General features: G+C 41.4%; 1 protein-coding gene across 3 annotated transcripts in view; it reads left to right on the forward strand.

The window, feature by feature from the left end:
- The first annotated feature begins 670 nt into the window (after positions 1-670).
- The window catches only part of CACHD1 (cache domain containing 1), a 122,196-nt gene continuing 107,978 nt past the window's right edge, over positions 671-14,888 (forward strand). The window contains exon 1 of one of the 3 annotated variants that reach the window (XR_014527731.1): positions 671-1,883. Coding sequence is in view for 1 of the 3 variants with exons in the window: in XM_083510255.1 (XP_083366381.1) it covers positions 1,641-1,883 (243 nt within the window). In the remaining 2 variants the exon portion in view is untranslated. Of the gene's footprint in view, positions 1,884-5,026; positions 5,050-14,888 lie in introns of those variants that run through there. The other 2 variants (XM_083510255.1, XM_083510256.1) reach the window with 2 other exon arrangements.

Raw genomic sequence — 14,888 nt, forward strand, 5'->3', positions numbered from 1 at the left:
GGCTGCCAAACTTGGTTATAAAAACACTAGCTTGGGGTGTAGGGTGGGGTAATTTATTACTGCCAGCATTTACTCCAGTGAGTAGATACTGTACATCTGAAGGGTTAAAGAGGCTGCTCTAAATTATTGCAAATTATTTTCTGACACCCAGGAGAGTATTTTACCACTTGGCTGTCGAAGAGGTCCCGTCCCCCAGGTTTTGGCCTATCACATTCTCTCTCTTTTAAGTTGCACATCCCAAGACAGAAGCTGTCACTGTTTGTTGCTAAATCAGTTAGACTTTTACAGGACAGTTATTTTTTATGGAAGAAAGAACAGTGATAGTTTTACATGCATGCCTGTATTTTTTTCCTGGTGCTTTGTAAATGTTTTCTCAAGAGTAGGCCACCTCTTGTGAAAATGTGTGCAGCATTTGAAAATGTTCACCTTTCAAAAATGAAATATGCTTACAGAATATTAAACATCCCAGTGCAGTTTCCAGGTTTGATATACAGGACAGTTATTTTTTATGGAAGAAAGAACAGTGATAGTTTTAAACAAAGATAAATTTATTATGATTATAGCTCCAGGCTATATATATATATGTATATATAAGCCCAGCTAAAGCAAGAACGGGAACACCATTTTTTGTATCCTGTTGTTAGGGAAAAGTTCCTAAAAGGAAGTCTGGCACAAAGGGTGCAGCGTAGCCAAGGGGGCAGGGGATCCACAAATATTATTAAAAAGCATTGAAAGTACTCAATAAACTGAGGTTCTGCCCTCCCCACCACCAGCAGCCCTCCTCCGTGATTTCCCAAAAATGATGGGGTGATCCTTTAAAGATGAACTTATTTATTTTTGGCATAAGCTTTGTTTGGTGCAAAGGATCCAAAATGATATCCTACGTTCGCTAGTAAACAAAGGTGGTTCTCCCTCCCCACTTTTCAATAGTTTCTGAACAGTGGGCTGTGATACGTTCTGCAGATTCTCGCAGCCCAACAGGTGAACGCTTCGCCTCTGCAAAAGCTTTGAGAGGACCCGGGCTTTTCACAAACTGCACTGGCGATGATGTGGATTGGATGTGTTTGCTGGAAAGTTTCTGAATGTCTTGGAGGGCGGGGAGCAGTCAGCGGGGAGCGCGCGAGGCTTTCCCGGACTCTCAATTCCAATCCACACATTGTTGTGCACAAGAGCCTGCGCGCAGCTTGGTGGCACCAGACACCTCCCTTTCCCCCACGGTGACTCCAATCCCGGCCCTGCCGCTCCTGCTCCTCTCTCTGTTCCGCAGTTTGCCGCTCTCCTCAGCCGCCGCTGTTTTCAGTCGGCAGCCGAGGCAGAGCTCCCAGTGTCGCCGGAGCTGGAGCGCAGGCGAGCCAAGCCACTGGCTGCCCGTCTCGGGGAGGAATCGGACGCCCGGCTCTGCTCGGCCGACCCATTCCGGCTGCAAAGAGGTCCGCGGAGGGCTCGTGCGCTCGACGGCCCCTGCATGGAGGCGTCGGCCGCTGCTCCCCGGAGCCCCGAGGCGTAGCGCCCTCCTCCTCCGCCGCCTGCAATCCCACACCGAAGTTTGGGAGGCGCTCGGGAAAGTTTGAGCGCCGCGCTTTACGCACGGCGGTGGCCACCGTCCCCACCAGGGCGCTCCAGAAGTCGCCCCCCGCATAATGGCGAGCAGGCCGGCAGAGCTGGAAGAGGCCGCCCGGCCGGCTCGCCGCTCCTCCGGCGGCTCGGCTCCCCCCTTGCGAAGGGGCAGCGTTGGCCAGCGGCCCCTCTGGGTTGTCTACATGGCGCTTTTCTGGAGGCTTAGCGCCGCCGATTCGGAGTTTTCCATTTTGGACGAGGCGCAAGTTTTAGCCACTCAGATGAGGAAGCTGGCCACGGAGGAGTTGGGGGTTGTCACCATGCAGGTAAGCTTCCCTTCTCCCCGGCGCTCTTTTCCATTCTTCCCCCTGAATTCTTCCCCTCCTCCTTTCTCTCTCAGCTTCGCTTCCTTCTTCCTGGTTTTCTTTCTTCCCTTTTCCTTCATCCTTTCCTTCCTGTTTTTCTCCCACTTTTCTTTTTTCTCCCATTCCAAGCCCCTTCCCCGCTCTCTTTTCAAATCCTGTCTTCTAGCTTTTCTCCCTTCTCCTCTCCCCCCGCCCCGCACCAGTGGGCCGCTGCTTGTTTATATCCTCTGCCTTTTGTTGCTTTAAATTTTGCTTGAAAGTGGCACCCCTCCCCTCAACTTGCAGGGAACTGGAGTTTTTACCCGCTTAGTGGCGTCCCTCGCTAGATCTCCGATGTGGAGCACCACGCTGGCTCTCACCGTTGTTGTTGGGGCGGGGGGCGGGTTAGGCAGAAAGAGCCTGTGTTTTCTCACCGTTTGCAGACTTTTGATCAGAGCAGGCTGCTGAATCCTTTCATATAAGAGCATCGATGAATGTTGAAACATGATCCGCTGGTTTCAGGCTGTTGCCCCCCTGGGCAGAGATACTTGAAGGAGGAGGCTTGGAACTGGGTTTTCTGCATAGTGTGTGTGTGTGTGTGTGTGTGTGTGTGTGTTGCTCCAAAGACCTGCTTCATTTTTGAGGTAGCTATGGAAATCCTTATCGTTGACAAATCCAATTTTGGCAGATTTGAGAAGCTTGAATGCTTCCAGCCACTTAACGCTAGGGTCGTAATTAGTAGCTAAAGCCAGACTACTTGGAAGCAAGTAAAATGAGATTTGATTGTTGACTAGCACTGCTTTCTCCTGGATCTTTTTGTGTGTGGCAGAGTTCTCTTTAAAAAGAAAATGCATTAACAGGACGATGATCCTATGCATGTTTTCTTGGAATTAAGTTTCATTGAGTTCAGGGGGCCTTATTCCCAAGTAAATTAGGATAAGAGTATCCTAAAGCTATCATTAACATTTTCTCTTAAAGTTGCCAAACTGCTCAATAATTTGGCTGGGTAGAGGAAGAGAGAGCTCCTCCGTTGAAATATTTTTATTTAACATTTTAGAATTCCCTCCCCACCCCCAATTTTCAACCCAACAGCTAGGTAGGAGAAAAATACTAGAAATATATCAGAAATACAAATGGAAATGCTGAGAGGATTGGTGTAGTTTTCTTTTTTTTGCGGAAAAACAAAACACAAAAAGCAGTTTAACAAATTTTTAGTATTTTCACTCCTGAAACGCATTTCCTGGCCCTGGGTAATTTGCCCCAGTTCAGAAAGCGCGAGATGATTAGCAATTATAGTCTATCTCTGCCTTTGTGGTTGCATATTAATGACAGTTTGACTATTGTGCTTTCTGTAAAGGAGGCTAATAGCTGTGTTACAGCAACCAACTGCAGCCTCCCCTGACAAAAGGTGAAATTGGATCCCCAAACACACTGCAAACGCGAGGTAGGGTCAGTGGCAAAGGCAGTTTTAAAGCCTCCCAGATTGAAAAGGAGACGCTTCATGGAAGCAGCAGGGGTCTGTGCCCAAATGGCCCTTTATCTTCTTCAAACTGGCTCCTTTCCACTATCTTTTGAAATATTATTGTTTCGGCTCCCTCCTAGGGCTCTTGGGCTTTTGTCAGAGTTTCTTTCCCCCTCGTTTATTGTAAGAAACAGCACATTAAAAATGACTATGCTTAACAAGGTAGATAGTAGTAAATTATTGATATACTGAACTATGGAGAATTTAGAAGTCACTTCCCTTTTCCCACAAGAGCCGATGGCACATTTCTCTCCCAGTGTGTAATCTGTAGACTCTGGGAATACTGTTAAAGGAAAATGCTACTATACCATTAAAAGAGATGCTCTCATTTTATGAACTTCCCCCTTACTGGTACATGCCTATGAATAATTATGTTTGTGTAAAGTGGTCTTTTCTTTCTTTCTTTTTTACATCAGGGCATGTAAAAAATGCATTTGCATGCATTATTTGTCATGTTAATTCTTTAGCTTGTTGGGCGATTAAGTATCTGTCACTAAGAATTGTGGCTTTTAAAGGTTTATTGGCTTCCGGAAGAAATGTTTGATGCCCATACTAAATATATTGTCTTACTGTTAACTGGGACGGGTGAAGCTAGATGCCATCAATACAGCAAAGCCAGAGATTTTAGTATATCGTGTAAAAAAAAAGTTTGTTGTTTTTCATTTGTTTCACCTTGTTTCAAGCTTCCCATGGTTTCTGCAGAGACTTTACTGCAGAAGGAAGTTAGAGTAAAAAGACTTAATTCAGAAGGTGGTGATTTTGTTGACTTTTATGTATAATTTAGCTGTAGATACTGAAGCGTGTTTGTTGTCTCAAATATCTGCAGTCGTAAATCTGGTATAATACAGGAGATCTCCCTGTGGTCCTGTTGACATCATCAGGTGTCCATAATAATTGGGAATGTGTCAAAAAAGAAACTAGAGGAACAGTGAAGGACCTTTACATATCCTAATTGTTGTGAGTGGGTATCTAGCAGTGGAGACAGCAGGAAGGAGGCCTAAAAAATCAGAGACCAACTAAAGGAGATATGGGGAATGACGAGGACAAAGCCCAGAGAAGAGAGAATAAATCAGGGTGAGTCTGCAAGTTGTGATTGTAAGGAGGTAGAATTTGATTTCACATGCCTTAAATGGTTGATCAGAAGAACTGAAGGAGAGTGAAATGTTCTCCCTGACAATTCAGTTAAGGAGAGAGAAGGGGTTGGAGAAGTTGAATAGGTGATTCTGGGCTTTGAATAGTTCACATCATTATGTTTGGAGTAACAGGACTGTATAAGGAGGTGACACCAACCAGAACAACGTGAAAATAAGAAAGCGGGTAGCCACTCCCATGTTTGTGAAACCAATGATGAGAGAATGGAAGGGGCGATCTGTATTGCAGTTGATTTGAAAGGCAAAACAGTATTTCTATTCCCTGTGAGTGGGGTGGCAGTGAGATGACGTATCAAAAACGTTTGTCAGAGATTGACTTGAGTATATTTGAATCTATGGGAATTAGTTAAGATTGCCCATGATGGCTGTGTGAGGAAGCAATCAGCCTCAGTCCCCCATCCCCTACAGAAATGGTCCCCACAAAGGGCGAAGGGATGAAGGAAAACCTCTAAATCTTGAAGGAGCTGCAGGAAAGGTGAGAAGGGTAATCAATGTGACAATCGGCCTCAGAAGACCCTGCTGATATGATTCCGTCTTCTGTGTTTCCTTCTTACAGTTCTAATATCCCTTAATGTGAAATGCTTGAAGTTCTTATATAAATGTAACAAATTCATCCCAAAGCATGTTTGATATGGAGACGTGCACCTATGTATAGTTGTGGGGAAAAACACACATCTGTTGCGCAGTGAGTGAGGTTAGTAGCAGGAATGCATTGATCTAAACATCAGGATTGTTTTTCATTTTGTATGGCACACAGAATTACCGGTACTTGTAACTGAAATGTGGATGTGTGGGTGTAGGGCTTTTAATATAGATAGATGTATTGATTTGCATTTAGTATAACCTGAAGCGTATGTAACCTGAGGTACCACTGTACTGCTAATGGAATGGCATGGCTTTCATTTTACAAAGAATGTGCTTTGTCTTTGATCAAAAAAGTTAAACAACCAACAAATGTGTGGTCTGAATTTGCATGGTTACGAATATTACACAAAATGTCTAAAGGATCCTTCATTTTGACCATTTGGTCATATTCTGGTACTCGCTGGAATAAATAATCTAGAATATATATACGTTTAATCAGTAGTGCTTTTTTTAGTATTTTACTGAAAGCTAGTTATACTTTCCTTAACCTAGTCTCTAAAAGTTGTGTTGTGGTTTATAAATGAGAAATGCTATGACTCAGAAAAAGGTAATACAGTATACCTAGGGTCACATCCAGTGTTAGTCATACTCAGAGTAGACCTGTTGAAATTGACATGATTTTTCAATGGGGTATACTCTGAATAAAAAATATGTGTAAGGTAACATCCTAAGACTTCAGTGGTATACCTGGTATATAGGAATTTGGCCACAATTGTAAGGTATCTTAGTATCTTGCTATACCTTTTGTCAGCCTGTACTGGTAGGCTGGTTCTGAACTGTTTGCTTGTGTCTGGGAAATTGGAATAAATATGAAGTGACTAGCAATATCATTATTGGGGGATTGGTTTCCTGATAGACCAGTGAAATAACCTTACCAGAATTGGAATGAAACCTTAAGTACTTTTAGCTGGAAGTGAAACCCATTGAGCTCAGTGAAATTGCCTTCTGAGTAAATACACATAGGATAAGACTGTTAGCCATTCCTATTTGTGAATTCTTTGAAGAAGGAGAAGCTGGTTCATGTATGTGTACAGTATATGTCACTTGAACACTAAATACTTAACTTATTTTACATACAAGACACTCGGCCCAAAAGTGTGAATTGTCATTATTACTTATTAAATTTCTATACCGAATCACAGGGCAGTTTACAATATAAAATGGTCTCCTCTGAATAATAATTGTGTTTGAATTTGGTATTGGAGGATATAAAATTACTGTTGATGATGATTAATCGCTAATAGAATAATGTGCATGTATGTGACCCTGTCATAGGATGCAAACTAGGTGTTACATGGGAGATGCTTTTATAAAATGAAAAGCACATTGTTATGAAAAGCAGGTGTGGGAGGCTTCCAGCTTGATAGAAAACTGTGTTAGGAAGGCCTTCTCTTTATGTTATGTTAATTGTTCTGCTTAAAATCTGCCCCCCCCCATCGGATGGATGGAAAAGTAACTGTTTTCCTCCATTATTGAGTGGAAAAGAACCAAAGGAGACCATTCCTAAATCACAGTGGAAATCTTGGGGTAGGTACATGCATTCTCTATGCATTATCCAGGTTGTTCCTAAGATAATTCCCCATCATGTATCCACTGTACCTTAGTATTTGGAGATATGTGTCTTTGTCCCTCATCCATAACAAGTATAAGTGACAAAATGTCAAAATATTTATCATGTTAGTGTATTATAATCAGTACTGTGCTGAAATCTGCCCTCCCAATTTTACAAAAAAAGTTTGTGAAATAGGCTTTAAAAATTTCTTATTCTTAGAATTTATGTAGGTTTTGAGTTTTCCTTGTTATTGGGAAGTGGCCAAAGACAGTTGTGTTTGGTTTTCCTTTCAGTAAACAAATCTGTAGGCTGCCTGCACTACCTGATCTGAAAAAGCCCATGGGGCGGCGGGGGGGGGGGGACATCTCAGGATATCTCCCTCTGGACTTTAATTGACGTGTGGGCACCTGGGAAAGCTGCAGAGGGGAAATTCTGGATTCAGCCCACAGTGCTGTTGTACTTTGGCCACTAAACACCATATAATTAAAATAGGAAAAGTAAGTGTATCATCATCACCCCAGCTCTTGATAGGTTTCTAGTGTTGCATACCCCTGATCTGAGAGGGGAAGGTCAAAGAGGTTTCTTGGCTCTGCATAGCACGAAACATCCTCATGTTTTGTATTTAATGAAGCAAAAACAGGCTTAAAATATGCAGGGGTCAGTGGATCACTTCAAAATTGGGAGTACTTAGTAATTGGATGAGGCATTGTGCTAGCTGAAGGTTTAGCATATGAAAAGCTGCTGTTTTGTCGAGTAGAAAAATTCCCAAGATTGTTTTAACACAGAACTGCTTATATAAAAGTGAATGTGTCTGACCGCAAGGAGCACCACAAATTAATTGTAGTTCAGGCTAAAGCAGGAGTAGCCAATGTGCTGCTCTCCAGATGTTGCAGGAATACAACTTCCATCATATTTGACAGTTGGCCATGCTGGCTTGGATTGAAAGGAGTTGGAGTTGAGCAGCATCTGGGAGATGATGCTACATTGGCTACCCTAGTCTAAAGTAGGACGACCAGATAGAAAATATAGGATTCCTGTACGTATTAATAGTTGTGCAGAAGAGGGAATTTGAGCAGGTGTTCCTTGACCTGCAAGCAACACCTGCAGGTTTCTCCGCTTCTACAGCTACTAAAGGTGCAAAGATCCTTGCTTGGCCATCTTTGCCTAAAGGCTTCTGCCTTTCAATATATTGCATTATTTACACACTTGGAAAATTGTTGAAGCTAAAGGAAACATGAGAGGGAGGAAAATTCCCCTTCCTTCTGCTCTGCTTTGTGTCTTTGGCAGTGCTTTGGGCTACATTATCTATTGGCATAACTCGGCCTACAGAGAATTAAAGCATTTGTATAAAAGTCAAATTATTCTAGTTTCACCAGACAGTCGGGCTTTGTCTGTGGCTTATGACATGATGGTGGAAAGTGATCAAATAAATGTGATTTGTTAAAACAATTGACAAAGGGATCCCAGCTCTAATTATGTAGAACAAGATTTAAAATATTAATTAGCCCTAAGTTTGACAGAAACACGTTAATTGTTCTGCTGGTGTGTAAATGTATAATCTGGTGTCACTGGGGCACACATTGCTGTTGTCTGCTTCATAGTATATAGAAGACTTATGCTGCCAGGAGTTCAGACGACCAGAGGATTCTAATTGCAGTTGTATGGAAGAGACAAACCTATAAGCAAAGATGGTTGTGCACACTTGACTATACCAGTGTATATCTAAATTTTGCAATACAAAAAGGTGGATGTGGACTGCATGCTTGTGGGTTCCATATGCAGATTGACTGAGCATCAAGAAGAGATCTGTTTATAGGCAACTGCAGATCTTGCACCATAGGCAACTTCACCTGAAACACAGTGCTCAAAGGATAAGCAAGGATCTGCAAGCTAACCAATGAGAGTGATATCATCCATGTTTTGATGAGTCAGTGACTAGTTTAGGCTGGCACGCCTCTCTTCATAGGTGTCAGCCTGTCCTTTTCAAGAACAGCAAGGGAGATGCCACTTAGCCTCCTCATACCACTGGAAAGGGCTGGAGCAGGACCTTTTCACATTGGCCAGAGTGCCAAAGTGTTGTGCAGCTGTGTGCTTAGGCCATAAGTGGCAAGAAATTCCATGCAGGAGAATGTGTTGCCTGGAGTGCTCTTTCCTTGCTCTGCGTCCAGCATGGAAACCCAAGCAGTCTGGTAGAGAAAGGAGACTCCCTCCTCTGTGTCTAGCATGGTCCTTCCTCTGCAAGGAGGCTAGAAATTTTGTTTTGGCAGAATATTAACTTTTGTGGGCCTTTTTACAAGGTTGGCGTTTTCTTCTCAAATACTCCAGAAGCTTCATGTCAGTCCTGATGAATTAGCAAGCAATGCATTTTATTTTAAACAGCATTTAACGGTTTTCTATGGGTGTAATATTTTTGTAATATTTTGCACTAATTTAATGGCATGCAATATTGTAATATTTTAGACTGTAGTTCTGAGAACCTTGTTGCTGTCAGCTGCCTTTGGCATCCCTATGGTGAGGAAGAAAAGAGGAGCTCGATAACCATTGCTGTATCTTTGACTTTCCAACCACGTACAAATTCAGTAATGAAAACTTCCTCTTAAGATAGGGGCATTCAGCTGCTTTTGTGCAAACTGTTGCTGCTCCTTATCATCCCAAAGAACTGCCATATTTCATGCAATAAACAGGCGCCAAAAATCAGAGGCCACAGACTGTGATAAACAAAAGCCACTTTTTCAGATTGTACATATCAATTTGATTTGGTTTCAGTTGTATGTAAAGTTTATTATATCATATATATATGAGTGAGTATCAAGGTGTTTCTGTGGTTTTTGAGCTGAATATTAACATGTTATTGTGTAGTGTCTTCCTCATCAGGTGTGCTAGTTGATGTCATACCTACAGAAATTGAAGAAAATGACAAAAGTGCACAAGTCATCATCATCATGGTTTACAGTGGTGCCTTGGGTTACAGACGCTTCAGGTTACAGACTCCGCTAACCCAGAAATAGTATCTCTGGTTAAGAACTTTGCTTTAGGATGAGAACAGAAATTGCGCTGTGGTGGCAACGGGAGGCCCCATTAGCTAAAGTGGTACCTCAGGTTAAGAACAGTTTCAGGTTAAGAACGGACCTCCAGAACGAATTAAATTCTTAACCTGAGGTACCACTGTATTTGTATGCTGCCTCTCTATAAGCTAAACCATGTGCTACGCAGCTTGCAACATAAAAAGATTTACATCCTTACAAAATGATAACAAAAATAATCATAACCAGTAAATTAAAATCTCAATGTAATTTAGCAATTCCCACATAAGACATAATAAGATCTTACAATAAAGATTAAAAAAAAATCATACAAATAACAGCAAAAATTAAGCATGTCCAAAATTAAACATTGACCTCAACAAACTCCTATGCCAATCCCAAGAGTCTCTAGGCATGCTGAGCAGCTGGTCCTGCAGGAATCACATCAAATATAGTCTCTCTGGCCTCTTTAGCAGCCTCAGTCAGTGCCCCACCCGCCCAGGCCACGTGAAAAGAGGCTGGCAAGGCAGGGAGCATGTAGAGCAGGACTTGCAGCAAACAGATGCCCTAGCATGGTCAAGGAACTCGCCTTAGGATAAAATAGTGAGATGCAACCTATACCTGTACACTGGTCCTTGCCCATCTCCTGTAAAGATCTCTGTAGAACAGAACTCAGGTTCTAGTAATTTTCCTGTAGGCAAACTAAACTGAGTTGATCTGACTTACATGGGAAAAGTAGATTTCTCATTGTTTGGTGCTATTCCTGCGAAGCAAGATGTCCTCCGATTTGTTGGTCAGTGAATGAAAGGAAGTGGTTTTAAAGATGTGACTTTGAGTGTTGGAATTTGGTAGTTTCAAATAGCACTTGAATGTAATGCAGGCTACCAAAGGAAGTTGCCAGCTAACTGCTGTGGCGCATCACTCGCTTTTGAATGAAGCATCTAACTGAGACAGAGTGGGAGTGGAGTTTGGGCTGTTACATTCCACATGAGCCAAGGGGCCTCCTATCCTCATGCCCTGGATGAGATGTCTGAAGCTGATTTTCATTTGTTTGCTTTAGAGAAAGGGTTGTTACTTTCCATGTTGTGACCATCAGAAAAGAACGATGACCTTATGCGTTTTGTCTCTTTGAGAATTATTGCTGTGCACACCGGTTATTGGCTCATCTGAAGGAACGACAGGAAGCAGCTATTAAATTGCTAGATATTCCTGATGCATTCATATCACTTTGTTTATAAAACAAATTGCCTCTTCTCAGCAATTGCCTGGTACATGAACAAAATAATGACATTGTCAAAGGTGATGGTAGAATAGTGGACTGACAGAGGATTCTTCAATACTGAGACCGTAGGAGAGTTATAGTTAAGCTCATATGCAAAGTGCATTGAAGGACCACTTAGGGGAGTTGTGGAATCCATTCATGGAAACAGTTTATGTGCAGAGAATGCGCAAAAATGTTGCAACTCTTTTTGAGGAGCAGCTCATTAACAAAAGTGGCACCTTATTTACATGGCACTGAAGAACAATTTGCATCTGTTTAGTATGCCTGCCAGGATGAATATCAATAAAAAATACTACCCTGAAGACAGATGTTACAGACTAAATGGTGATTTTAAATCATGATGTTGATATTGGAACAGTTTTCCAGATGTGAGAATCAGAGCTTTTCTCCAGTGCTGTCAAGTGTGTATCTGTTGGCATCAAGTAACATTTCTTACCACTTCTAGAGGAGAATTGGCACAACTGTGGTGCCATAATATGTGGTTGATAATTTGAGATGAGGCTATGCATGCTGAAGACATTCCAGGAATATCTTTAGATATTATCAGTCTTTTACCTGCAGAGAAATGGAAAATATCTTGGTCTGGGATAGATGCAACCTCTCCAGTTATTAAGAGTTCAAAGGAGGAACCAGGAAGCAGATACTTCCCAGCTGTTAATACAAAGAACTAACAGAATATATATGAGAACTTTATATGAGAAACAGATATTTCAGCTGATTAGGACCTTTGCGGATTTTGTTACATAACTACTATGGTTACATAACTACTATGGTGTACATCATGTCCTTACATCCAGTCTTATACCATACAGAGTGCTGACAATGCCAACAAGACAATCCATCAAAATAAGGCTGCAGTTCTATGCACAGCTTACCTGGGGGTCCATCTTATTGAACTCAGTGGGACATATATCTGAAGGGATTGTGTTGTAAAACTTTTATTTCAACAATAGAGCAAATTAACTCTTTTGCCAACTGAATTAAGCTTTGTGTTATAACAATTTGGTATATACTGGGTTTACATTAATTATAAGCATCTTGCTAGAACTAAAGTTGACCAGATTAACAGCTGAAATGTATTTCTTCTTTTTAAGCTTCTGGTTGATGTAGATTATTTAAATATCTGACAAAAAGTGAAACTTTTTTTTTTAATGTTGAAGCTGATAAATGCTTTATGGGGCCATTTCCCCTTCAAAAATGGTGTATACTACTGTAATTGGAGTGGAAGTCAGTGAAGTAAAATATCATCTGTTTTACATGATTGTGTGTTGGTTTGGTTCCAATCATAACAGTGTTTTAAGAGAGACTCTGAATGCTCAGGACTACAGCATTTTCCATCATGTTCCTCTTCCACTTGCTTTTTTTATGAAACATTTTGGAAAGATATAACAAGGCCCTAGTGGAAAGGCAGTTAATGTTGTCATGCTTAGGAGGGGGAAAAATCTGAATTTTTAATTAGGCTTTAGTTGTTTCTTCAAAGCGTCAAGGCATCATTAGTGATGTAAGTCTTGTTGCATTAGCGGAGACTGACATTTCACTTCAAACACAGAGAATGCAGCTGTCCTGTGCAGATAAAAGTTGCCAAATGTGGTGCAGCAAGGTGGATTTGTAGATAATTAGCTGTCCCATTTTTACTGCTGTGCTGAAGAACCCTGCCAGTCATGTCGGGGAAAAGAGAAAGCTGGAATTATTAACTAGGAGAAAATCCAAATATGCCATAAAACACTTCTGGAATCACTTCAGCTGTGGCAGGGCTGATAAGATGTATGTTAAGGGAGCACACAAAATGAGTACAGTATATGATATCGCAAGCTGCCGCCGCCACTTTTTTAATTAAAAACCCCCTCAAAACTTTAATTTAGTCAACTGGAAATAGCATGGGCTATAATGAATCCTTTACTGTGTAGTAAAATAATTGCTTTGGATCTATTAGTCTCAACAAGACTTTGTAGCAAATAATGTAGTGTGGCATAGTTTTGAATGAACCCTTCTGGATCAAGATACCCCAAAGTAATCCAGCATTATTGGATCAGTCCAGTATCCTGCTTTACCACAGCAACTGGTATTCAGTGATAGACTGTCTCTTGAATGTGGAGGTTACAGTATGTAGAGTTCTCATGACTAACAGCCATTGCCAGTCCTGTCCTTCATGAATTTGTATGTCTAACCGATAGTGGCTGGTATCACACCACATATTGTGTTGTGGCAATGAATGCCATAAATTTATCATTCCTTTTTATTGAAGCATTTTGAAAGAAAGTGGGGGTAGTAATTCGCTGGTTTCTTAGCTTTAGTTGTTCCTGCTCAGTGTGTGAAGTTCCGTGGTGGACCATACGAGTATAGAGATGAACCTGCAGCAGAGGTCTCCTACAAGCTTCATACGCTTCCATGTTCTTTGAAAGCCTGATCAGAACTTGGTTTAAGAGCTTAACTGACTTCACTAGGTGGTTAATGCTCACACTCCCATGGTTCACCATTAACTAGATTTGAAACTATGTTCTGAAGTTAATTGCAAGTTTCAGGTTAATAGCAAAGCTTAGTTTAGCATTCAGCATCCATAAGGTTAGTGCTGATAAAGGTTTCATCTGTGGCAAGGCTGGTTGGAAGAGGGGAGGGAGGATTTGTGCCATACATAGGTGAGAAGGAGCCCACCTTCTTGTGTGACCTAGTTGTAGTTATTATATGCTGGTATTCACTGGTGTTTGCTGTGATAAACATATAGGACCAGTTCTGATGCAACAAACTATAGTTTGTTAACTCAAGAATGACATCAGGACCGTGTGCCCCTTTGCTCTTCATTCTTGTTTCATATCTTGGTTAGTAGGCCAATATTATACCAAGTTTCTTGGTCCTAGCATAATGAATTGCTGTGGTTGACATTAATCATGCTAGAAGCCCCCACAGCTGTTGTGCAAGGGGAGGAAAGCAGCAGCGGGGTGAATATGCAGTCCCAATGCTTGTTCTTGACTTAATAAGCCAAGGTTTATGAAACCAAGTTCATGACCTCTGAAACAGCCCTAAAGTTCAAAGGAGAGATGCACAGTTCCCAACTCAGAGGACACATATGCAGTTGTACTTGGCTAGTGCATGTAATCCGAAGTGTTTAGAGGATGTACATTTCCCCAGTGCCATGCAACGTATGAATGCATATCCAGTGTATTTAATAAATAAATGAAAACTAAAATAAAGTGTGAATAGTTGTACAACACATCTGTAGGCTATGTTTACTGAAGGCATTCATGTTATAAATGACTCCATGGGTGTAGCCAAGGGGGGGCAGGAAGGGGCAGCTGCCCCCCCAGTCAATACAATTCAGTAATAATACATAGCAAACTGAGGCCTGCCCCCCCCCCAAATCCTGGCTACGCCCATGAATGACTCGTGACAGTACATTTTAGTTCCATAAATTTGAAAAGTATATTCTCATAATGGCTAGTTGCAGAAGGCTTTCATCACATTTGGTGATTGTTTTCTCTTTGTTATTGTAATGTAACAGTTGTTTGGTTTTAGCACCCAGAAAATTAAGTGGAGATGGGTGTATAAAAAATGTGTATATGGAGCAACTTTTACCTTAAATAGCACCATGCCTTTAGATAGCAATCACCAATAATCAAAGAAGTTGCATTCTAGTTTCAGGGAGAGAAGTGGTTTTTGAAAGGAGCACTTTCCAATTAGAAGTAAGATATCAAGGTATCAAGATAAACAACTGCAAACAACAGAGAGCGAAATAAGAGATTTGTCAATAATTTATATTGATGATTTCCCTTTTTTTCATAACTGCCAGCCAAAAAATATGTTTAGGTTTTGTTTCC

This window comes from Podarcis liolepis (genome assembly GCF_965112155.1).
Source record: "Podarcis liolepis genome assembly, chromosome: 6".
NCBI lineage: Eukaryota > Metazoa > Chordata > Lepidosauria > Squamata > Lacertidae > Podarcis > Podarcis liolepis.